The 11,078-nt window shown below is 45.8% G+C and overlaps 1 protein-coding gene across 1 annotated transcript in view; it reads left to right on the plus strand.

Annotated features, from left to right (window-relative positions):
• The window catches only part of LOC135884578 (uncharacterized), a 189,678-nt gene extending 178,854 nt beyond the window's left edge, over positions 1–10,824 (plus strand). The window contains exons 66-73 of the mRNA XM_065412000.1: positions 52–149; positions 492–676; positions 2,025–2,227; positions 2,854–3,043; positions 3,758–3,867; positions 8,730–8,852; positions 9,483–9,624; positions 10,763–10,824. Coding sequence (XP_065268072.1) covers positions 52–149; positions 492–676; positions 2,025–2,227; positions 2,854–3,043; positions 3,758–3,867; positions 8,730–8,852; positions 9,483–9,624; positions 10,763–10,824 — 1,113 coding nt within the window. The remainder of the gene's footprint in view (positions 1–51; positions 150–491; positions 677–2,024; positions 2,228–2,853; positions 3,044–3,757; positions 3,868–8,729; positions 8,853–9,482; positions 9,625–10,762) is intronic.
• Positions 10,825–11,078: the final 254 nt, after the last annotated feature.

An 11,078-nucleotide genomic window follows, 5' to 3' on the forward strand; every position in this document is an offset into this window, starting at 1 on the left:
ACGTTAATGTCACAGTTGGTTTTATAATGTGCTGTTCTGGTTCCCCACTAGGCAACACACCAGATGCTGAGGTGGGCAGAAGCCAAGTTTTCCAGAGCTGTGAGCAAGATCCGAAAGCCTTTATCAAACCTGTACAGTTTTTCAGCCAGGTAACAGTGGGTATTCCTGGATATGGGTATTCCTGCAGTATAGTCTTCTAAACAGATATTTACATTTTTTTTTCACATCAAGTTACATTATTAGGGTACAGAACCAAGCAACTATCCTTGGACACCCTTTATACCAGTTAATATTGACAATGTAAGTTATCTACTATCATGGCCTGCTTTTTCCACTTCGGAGAATAAATATCCACCAGCAAATAGAATAACTCTGGAACACTCAGCCTTAAGTAGCACTTTTCTTTCCCATTTTATAACATTTGATACATTAACTGCATTGAATCAATTTAACACCAGTAACAACACGAGTGAATCATGTGTGTCCCACAGGAACTGTTCAATGGCAGTGAAACTGCCAATGCTGCCTAAAGGAGACCACTCTGTGGACCTGGCAAACATCACTAACTACCTCATTGAAGAAAAGCTAATGAGGCCCCTCAGGGACCTCTACAACATCAACCCAGTAGCTGAGTATTATAGAATCAAACAGAGGATGATGGAGAGTCCCTTTGAATGTAAGTTCCTTGACAGCTCTAATATATTTCTCAGCAGGTCCCAGTTCCCTCTGAGCTCCAGACAGAATTTTGCATAACTAAAAAGGATTGTTAATTAACACCATATTTCAATGGATGGCATTTTATAGTATTTTATGTAGACTGATATTTTGGTGGCGTAACAGTCACCTACCAGTAAATAAGCCATTTTTGTGAACTTTCAACTCCAGCAAATTTCCATGAGAATTTTTCTTATTTTTTTAATTACATACCGTACAAAAAAGCTGTGTTATAACATCACTATGTTGAGAAATGGGGAATGAGCAGGTAGAATATATCTATATCTTACCTACATCCCATTGTGATGAGGTCTCAGAGCATGCATTTTGGCTGAGGTAATATCTGGGTCTCATATTGAGGGCCTGATCCTAATTTCATTGAAGTCAATGACATAACTCCTGTTAACTTCAGAGTGCACAAGATGGCTCTGCAGACACTTCAGAGACCGCATTAGATAGGGAGTATTGCTAATAGGAGCAGTTCTCATTGAACATCTGACCAACAATTAGTAGACAACAGATCTTCCAGAAACAGTAGTTTTTGGACAGTGTATCTCATGCTTCATTAGCTCCAATACCTGGGCAGAATGGAGGGCTTTAAAAGGAGGCTTCTGACCAGGGCCGGCTCTAGGATTTTTGCCGCCCCAAGCAAAAACAATTTTGGCCGCCCCCCTGTTTTTTTCTTACCCCCACCCCTGGCACCGCCTCAACTCCGCCCCTTCCCCAAATCCCCAGCCCTGCCTCCTCCCCCCAGGCTCTCAAGCCTAGGAGGGAGGGGGAGAAGCAGTGCGCGCGCCACGGCCACTCGGGGTCTCTCCCTCCCAGGCTCTCAAACCTGGGAGGGAGGGGGAGCAGCGGCGCGCCAATCAAGTGTTTCGCGCGCTGCGGCCGCTCGGGATCTCCCCCTCCCTCCCAGGCTCTCAAACCTGGGAGGGAGGGGGAGCAGTGGCATGCGAATCAGCTGTTTCGCGCGCCGCGGCCGCTCGGGATCTCCCCTTCCCTCCCAGGTTTGAGAGCCTGGGAGGGAGGGCGAGCAGCGGCGCATGAATCAGCTGTTTCGCGCGCCGTGGCGAGCTAGGGCGGCCGGGGCACATTTTTAGGGGCGGCATGGCCAGCGCCAGAATGCCGCCCCTAGAAATGTGCCGCCCCAAGCACCAGCTTGTTTTGCTGGTGCCTAGAGCCGGCCCTGCTTCTGACGTAAGATTTTCAGGCAAAGAAAATGTTCTGATTCTGGCAAGCAGTTAATAAGTGCCATCCATTGAGCTCTGTGAACAACACAGTGACATTGCTTTTGCAATATCATTCTCTAGATCATGCTGTGCTGATGGGCAAAAAGCACTTTAGGACTTTTGATGGAAGAATGTATGATCTGACATCGAAGTGCAGTGTGCTTCTTGCCAAGGATTTTGTTCACAATACCTTTACTGTAGTGCTGAACCAGGAGAGTAATGGCTTGAGATCATTGCACGTGGAGATGAACCGGACTACCATTGATATCTACCCAGGACTGAAGGTAGGAGGGGAGATTCAAACTTCATTCCTTTCCAGGAGAGAATATGCCACACTGAAATCACTGCACTTTGACAAAGAAGCCAAACCCTGAATTTATCTGCACTTCAGACTTAGCATACAGTGGCTCACATAAGTTAATGCAAAGATAGGAAAATCCCACTAATATATCAGCAAAAGGGAATAGCCCTCAATAAGAGAAACTAATACCATCAATCCTGGCCCATATTCTGCCTGGCCCATATGTGGATACATGGGATGGGGAAGGCTCAAGGAATCTTTCCCCAACTCTTGCATGGCCCATGTAAGCCAGGAAGAACTACAGCACCTGTGCTTGGAGAAACAAGCTGTACCTCACTCCTTGTGTCCACTTGGGAGGCTTTGTGCTTCACTGCTCCCTCAGGAGCTCCACACTATCCTCCACATGGGGCTGTGCATAAATGGCACCATCCATTTTCAAATGTGCAAACTGTGAGCCAACCCAGTAACCTGGAGTTGCCATTTCTAACATAAATTATGTTCCAGATATTTGAAAGTACAACTTCATTGGGGAGTTTAGGGGAATCAACACCTTGCAAGGTCCATCCTAAGTTAGTTACTCTGAACATTTTTATCATCATCTTAAAATAGACATACAAGATGTATAATTTTTCCCTGATGGAAGAGAACTGCCTCAGTCTGGATCAGTCCCTTGAAAAGAACGGCATCACCGTGAGAAAAGCAGCTAACAGAATAGAAGTATTGAATGAGAATGGAATTTCTGTCTCCTGTGACTTTCACTATGATCTCTGTACTGTTACCCTGGATGGATGGCATCATGGTAAGTACTAAACATTCAGCATAGCCATTCCCTTCTGCTTCTAATTTGTTTCTCTCTCTCTCTGAATTCTAGAAACCTCAGGTTTCAGAATACAGGCTGCCCTGCATCAGCCTTTCCCTCAAGCCCTGGAGATGGCACAAGACACTGCCAGTGAATGTGATGAGACATAGAATATGTTCCTATAGTAACAGCAGCAAGTGTTTACATAGAATTATTATAATTTTCCAGTTTTTTAATGGACTATAGCAGCTTGAGGTGCCAGTACCCTGTGACCAGCCAGTCTGAGAGCTGCTGTCTAATATGTCAGATATAACAGAGCATATGAACATGTGGTACAAAAGCTTCATTCTTTTGGTATGATTAACATACCCCACTCATGGCTTCACCACTCATATGTAAGGCACCATCCCAAACTCATGCCCAAACTTTACAGCGCACCACCCTGTATCTTTATAGACATACATGTCTTCTGTCATGGCAGCTCCTTTCTCTGGCAGGAGGGCAGAGTGAAAAGCTAACACATGGGAGGACAACGTAGCTCCCTCAACCTGTTACTCTGCCAAGGGATACCATCCTTCTGGAACCCAAACATATCACCTCTGCATTACACCTGAGCTCCGTTAGGCAGGATAGTAAAAGGCCAGAGGTGGCTTTTAAAACCAGAATTCTCCCGTGGCTCTGTTTTTATCTTCCTCTGCTTTCATTTGGTTCCAGGTGTATCAGCTGGTCTTTTGGGTACCAATGATAACGAAGCTGGAAATGAATGGATGCTTCCCAATCACTCCTACACTGATAGCGTGAAGGAATTCACACGGAGCTGGCAGGTATGCTGGCTATCTCACTGCTATCAGAAAGCACTGTTGCAAGATAGCTGTCTTTTGAGATCACATGTGGCACTTGGAACACAAAGAGTGCGACTAGTTAATATATATTTGATAGCATGCTCTCCAGGAAAAATGAACAGAGCTCATAAGCTGTACTACAGGACTAACGCAGAAAAAGGAAAATTCAGCTTGCAATGCCTGGCCAAGTTGTTTGCCTTTGAGAGCACCAACTCTGGTTGGTATTAACTCCTCTGTGGCCTTTCCACATCACTTACTAAAGAGCTTACTCAAAAAAAATACCCAAAGTAGATGATGCCACTGAGACTTTGTGGCTCTTTTCTTTCTCTTCACTTGCAAGACCATGACCTAATTCCACACCCAGAACCACTGCAACCATCTAACTCCAATTCAGGGCTTCTGAACTCTGCCCCACATAGCAGGAGGGTTCAAGATATCTTACTTCTGTTCTGCTATTGGAGAATCAGATGGATTCTAATGTGTGTGCAGAGTATACTTATGTGGGTAATATGGCCAGAATCTTGGTGGGACGGACAGAGGTGTATTGTTAATGTAAACTATTTATTTATTATTAATTTCCTTCCATTTATTTAAGAATACATATTAGCACCCAATGCAAAAGCACCTGGGCAACTTGAGTTAGTAAAAATAATCAATTTAACACAATATATAAGAAACTTTTTGTAATACCGTAAACAAGCTAGGGGGAGGCATGCATGACCTTTTCAAGTGGTTGATGTCATAATGACTCTGCTTATACTATTGATTGCTACATTTTATTTATATGCCATACAGCATCTTTGGAGTGCTGAACACTGCCAAGAAGAATCTATAGATGACTTTAGCTGAACTCTGTGTGCTGCTTGCAGTCAGTTTGACTCCTATCCCGTTCAGAAAAAGTAATAAAAAGATTGACTTGCTGATAATGTACCATTGTTATACATCATTAAAGCAATGGCCAGGAATACAAATATGCCAAGTCAGGAATTCATTCCAACTACTACAAACTTTTTTAAAGGGGTAGGACGAGACAATACAGTGGAAATAACCTGCTGGACAATGTATTTAGTTGTACTGATAAAGTGGAGCTTACATCTCTCCAGCAGTGCAAGTAGGGCGGTACAGTACAGTACGCCATACCAGCAAGATATTTATAGCTGGTACAGCGTACCGCAAAGACACAGGAGGAGCAGAACATGCGGCCACTGGGCGGCCCCATGCCGGCAACTTCTCTGGCATAGCTATACCGCGCCAGCCCTTCCACACAGGGTCTCCTCCGTCTGTAAAGCAGCTCCACAGGAGGATAGGGCTGGGGGCAGTACAGCTGCGCTAGAGGAGCTGCGGTATGAGGCTGCCTAGTGGCCCCACGTTCTGCTCCTTTCCCCACTGCGGTTCCCAGGAGAGCCCTGCAGTTTAGGGTTCTCGCGGGGAAAGGAGCAGAACGCCAGCAGCTCTTCTGACGTGGTTCTACCACCCCAGCCCTTCCACGCAGCTGCGTCTCTCTAGGGTCTGTACAGCAGCCCTGCTGGAGGACAGGGCTGGGGACGGTAGACCAGTGCCGGAGGCAGGGCCGGTTCTAGGTTTTTTGCCGCCCCAAGCAAAAAAAATTTTGGATGCCCCCTACCCCAGCCTTGGGCTCTCCCCCCCCCCCCAACTTGCACCCTCTGCCGCCCCAGCCCTGTGCTTCCCCCCCCCCCGCCACCTGCACCCTCCTTCCGCCCCAGCCCTGGGTCAATGGTAACTCGCTCCCAGGACGGGTCATTCAGCAGGAATTTCGGATGTGCACAGAACACAGACAGGATTGGTTCCCATATGGTTACAGAACTGCAGTAAAGTGGAACAATTTTCAGCTTGTGTGATTGGAGGATATCTGGATGCATATTATAAGACTGTCCTACATAAATGAGGAAAAGTTGAGGTGCCTTTATTATTCTTTTGTTCCACTCTTTGTTTCTATGGGGAATTTGCCAATGAAATATCACTGTCTTCCTTTTAAACAAATAAAACTAAAAAAAAATGGCAATGGCTGTTGAAAATAGCAATTCCAGTCCTAATAACCACTGGGAAGCATTTCTTGCTCAATTTTATCCTACTTTTTCTACAGTGGATCAGTACATTTGATTTGGGAGAAATGAAGTAACAGCTGCCCAAATTGAGCTTGAGCACTCCTGAATTTTGAGGTGTTCAAATCTGGAAGGCAGGTGCTAGATTCCCTTTCTGAATATTAGCTAAATCTGGAAAGGAAAAGTCAATTTCTGCTTCCATGGCTCAGAAGTGGAAATCCTCCTATGTGCCTGGTACTGTATCTAAAGCTGCCCAGGTCCCCTAGTAGAGCCTCCCCTCCCTTACTTTTCATTTTAAATTCTAGTGGGATCCACGTACCTCCCTTGCTAGGCTTCAGATAGAGAGGGGCACTGTCCATTTAGTCCACCCAATTCCTTCTTTGGGGGCTGCAAGGTGAGGTCACACCAGTATCCCTAATCCAGTCGGGGGAAGTCTTCTGAAGGGGATATCTGGGCCAAAGCCTACTCCTTGGGCATGCTACTAGGGTTATCACGGACATGTCCAGCTTTTTCGGTTTGAAATGGCCGTCCGGGAGGAATTTGTAAAACTCTCAAAAGGTCCGGGATTTCCCTCCCAATGCAGAGCGCGGCGCGGCTGACAGGCCGGCTCGGATGGATTAAGTCGCTTGCATGGGGCCTCCAGCAGCCAGAGCCCCTCCCCTGCTCCCCCCCCTCCCCTGCAGCCTCAGCGCGTCACGCCGGCAGTGTTCTGGGGGGGGGGGGCTGTGCGCTCCGCAGGGGAGCGCAGCAGCATGTCTGTGGCAGCGTGTCAGGCTCCATGTGGAGCCCGACACGCTGGTCTGAGCGGCACGGTAAGGGGGCCAGGGGGTTGGAGAAGGGGTAGGGGGTCCCGGGTGGAGTCAAGGAACAGGGAGCAGGAGGGGTTGGATGGGTCAGGGGGGGGCTGTCAGGGGGCGGGGGTGTGGAGAGGGGTCAGGGCAGTCAAGCAACAGGGAGTTGGGGGGGTTGGATGGGTCGGGGGTTCTGGGGGGGGCCTGTGAAGGGGCGGGGTTGTGGAGCGGGGTTGGGGCAGTCAAGGAACAGGGAGCGGGGGGGTTGGATGGGTCGGGGGGGCTTGTCAGGGGGCGGGGGTGTGGAGAGGGGTCAGGGCAGTCAAGGGACAGGGAGCGGGGGGGGGTTCAAGGAGTCAGTCGGGCAGGGAGCAGGGGGGGGTTAGATGGGCAATCGGGACAGGCAGCGGTTGGATAGGCATGGGAGTCCTGGGGGTCTGTGAGGGGGTGGGGGTGTGGATAGGGGCCAGGGCAGCCAGGGGACAGGTAGTGGGTGGTGTCCTGGGGGGCAGTTAGGGTGAGGGGGTCTCAGGAGGGGGCAGTCGGGGACAAGGAGAAAGGAGGCTTAGATAGGGGGTGGGGTCCCAGGGGGCGCTTAGGGGCAGGGGTCCTGGGAAGGGGCAATCACGGGACAAGGAGCAGGGGGCTTAGATAGGGGGTAGGGTCCCGGGGGGTGGTTATGGGCAGGGGGTGATCAGGGGACGATCGGGAGACAAGGGGAATGGGGGGTTGGATGGGTTGGGGTTTCTGTGGGGGGCAGTCAGGGGGTGGGAATTGGGAGGGAGTGGATGGGGGCGGGGTGGGGCTACCTCCCCCCCCCCCGTGGAGTGTCCTCTTTTTTGAATATTAAAATATGGTATCCCTACCCGTCACAGTGCAGCTCTCCATTCACAGCAAACTGCAGCATGAGGTCTCAGCTACCTCACTCCCTCCCCCTCCCTTTCCTGTTGATAGCGGCCAAGGGAATGCTGGTAAATGTAGTTCTTTCCCTGCTCCAGGGCTGGCTCTATAGTCAGGGAGCTAACCAAGGAACTACAGCTCCCAGGGCCCCCTGTTGGTTCTCAGCTCCCATGCTGGATCCCTGCCGCCCCTGCAAATGGGCCGCCCCAAGCACCGGCTTGCTTTGCTGGTGCCTAGAGCCGCCCCTGGCCGGAGGAGCTGCTGGTGTTCTGCTCCTTTCCCCGCTGCGGTTCCCAGGAGAGCCCTGAACTGCAGAACGTGAGGCCACAGGAGACTTTGCAGGCCAGGAGCCATGAAATTGAACGCCTGCATAGAAAAATAATTGTTTGGGAGCTTACCTTTGTGTTCTGCCTGAATATAGGGTTGACCACATGGCGTACTGATCTGATGCACAAATGTGCATTTGCAATATTTGTGCCAAACAAATCATGGCATAGGTTGCAGTGAATGCTGCTCATTTCTGATTTTGTTGATGTTGCGTATCACTACTTTGTGTTTGGACCTGAACCAAGCATCACGAAAATCCATCCACATCTCATTGTGCAGAAATGTTTGTCATTGCTACTACCCTCCACCTGTGATTATTTTCTCTTAAAACTTTATAAATATTCTTGTTAATAAGTACAATAGTCAGAAAGAATCTGAGTAACTGTTTTTTCTCTACAAAAGGACCTAATAAAAGCACTACTTTTAATAACGTTATAAATGATAGATTAAAAAAAGACAGCTAGCCAACAACTTGTTTCAGCAGCTAATGAATCACAAAAATCGATAAGGAAAGGAAACAGTGTTTCTAACCTGTAATATTTATAAGATGATACAATCTTTGTTTCATTTATAAAGACTGCATGGCACATCCTAATATTAATGAAACAATAAAAAATTATTCAGAGCAGCGTAAAAAAAAAAGTCTAACAAGCCTTCATCTATAGTGCTTGCAGTGATATCTCCCAATGTAAATGAAGGGGTTTACAGTGCATTAGTGCTTTAAAAAATGGTGTTTATTCATTGACTAGTCTTGTTTTCTCAGGTGAGCAGTCACTGCAGCTACGTACAGAAGAAGGTGAAACCGTGTTCCATCACAGCTAAGCAAAAAGTTTGTAAAGTGTTTTTTCAAGAACCCCACTCTCTTCTTAGGAACTGCTTCAAAGTTGTAAGTATTACTAGGAATCAGTGAAGGAAGGTTTGAACCTCCTAACACCACTCTTCAAAGCTGCATTAATGAATTATGAAAGATTGCAGGGAAGGTGAACATTCCACAGTGTCATTACTTTTAACTATCGGGAGTTTAGTTGAAACTCATCCTCTGTAGTGATCAGAACAGTATCACAGAAGGACTAACCAAATGTCACACTCTCTCCACCACATAAATACGTTTCTCTGATCTATGGAATGTTACCTTGGCTTGACATTGTAGTTTATCATACTGGTGTAGAATATGGAAATACAGTAGAGCCCTAGAATCAGTCATAATAAAAGATGTATTAATGATTTCAGAAAACAGAAATGTGAAATGAAAAAAGTCAGTTCCTCTGAAGTTCTTGATTTCATTCTTTACAGCAAATCAGGCAAATTAACTGTGAGTTATTTTATAGACTATTGATATGGTCTAAATACCTTCCTTTCACCTATGTTAATTCTCATGTGCAGCTGAGGCTGACAATGCAAGACAAGCTAAAAGAAGGTTTATTCACATTTCCAAATGATCATCAACCTGTTAGAAGAGTTGTGTACTTTGCTTCATGTAACTGGAACATTCCGTATCATTCTGTTCATGTTTAAGGTGGACCCTGAGCTGTTCTACAGCATGTGCGTGTATGATGCTTGTGACTCCAGTGAGTTGGAAGCTGCCTGCAACTTGGCAGCTGCATTTGTCCACTTGTGCAGCAGGAATTTTGTCCCCTTGGAAATTCCTTCTCAATGTGGTAAGTTTCATTTCTGTTCATCCCAAACACTCTGCCTAGGATGCCAGACTTAACATATAACGTGGCTATAAGTAATCGCAGAAACACCATTCCACAGTTTTTTGCTTATCTCCACTCAGTTTTGTCCCTCCAGCTTATATTTCAGCCTTTGTTTTTAACTCAGTAGAGCAGACACCACCTCTGTTTCTTATTCCCTGTTGGCTACTTTATTTCCTCTGAATTTACTTAGTGAAAACATTTTTACAGTATTATAAACTTATTTTTTCCATGTTTTCTAATTCTTTTATGATCTTTTTGCTTTGTTCCTTTGTTTTTCTTCTGAATAATTTATCTGGATTCATGTTATCAAAAATATATATTTTGTGATTCAAAAAACAAACAAAACATAAAAGGTTCCTTTCCTTCCACTCTTTTTAATGAGATCTGCATTCCTTAGAATACCAAGATTAAAAAAACGCTATTTTAATCTGACCATCAGTTATCTCAGATCCATCTCTCTGCTGCTCTCTCGTTAGAACGCAGAGGTAGAAAACTTTCATAGGAGTGATCCTTGGGGTTTGTAACCATTTACACCAGAGTCCCTGCCAAGATGAAAGAATGTTTGTTACTCTTGAGTAATTTAGAGAAAGATTGGGCCACTGCTGTAGGTTGATGTATCTCCACAGACTTATTCCTGATTTACGCTGGTGTGGAAATTAGAATCAGGCCCATCACCTGATCTAAGTGATGGTGCCCAACAGCATATGGAGTAGCACATTCCATTATTCCATCTATATTCTGGCTACCTTCTTGTTCCGTTTCTTCTAAGCAGCTGAATTACAGTGATCATTTCCCAATGGCAAGAGACAACTACTATTATTCCCATTTACATTGTATGGAATCATCTGTCCTCTGCCTCCATACATTGTAGCTCTAGTGGTGATCCTCAGCCATTGTAAACACAAGTGTGCAATACCAGTAGCTAAATTCTGTTTAGGCAGAATTGCAATGTTTTGATACATCTTGTAGTTTAGGGATTATAAATAACTGCACATTGAACTTTAGGTGTTTTCTACAGAATCACATGCATTACTGAATTATTACAACACACCTCAATTTTCTCCTGCACATATAATTTGTTTTGGCTCTTTGTTTCCAGATATTATAGATAACAGCGTCCTTCTTGAACTGTATGTGCTGTTTATTGACTACAGTAGATAGATAAATAATTAACCTACTACAGCTGCTGACATGGTTCCTTGTTCTGCATTATATGCCGCCTAAGCGCAATAAAGAATGGCTTCAAATATGGAAACATTTGAGGTTATAATCATCGTCTGGGAAAAACGGCCATATGAATCTTTGAAACTGACCCCAATAATTACCATTTTGTTTACATGTAGAGTACAGTCCTTTATTTGGAAGAAAAGAAGTCGTTACATCACTTTCACTTGTTGAGAACAATAAAGGAAACA

Source organism: Emys orbicularis, chromosome 10, assembly GCF_028017835.1.
Source record: "Emys orbicularis isolate rEmyOrb1 chromosome 10, rEmyOrb1.hap1, whole genome shotgun sequence".
Taxonomy (NCBI): Eukaryota; Metazoa; Chordata; order Testudines; family Emydidae; genus Emys; species Emys orbicularis.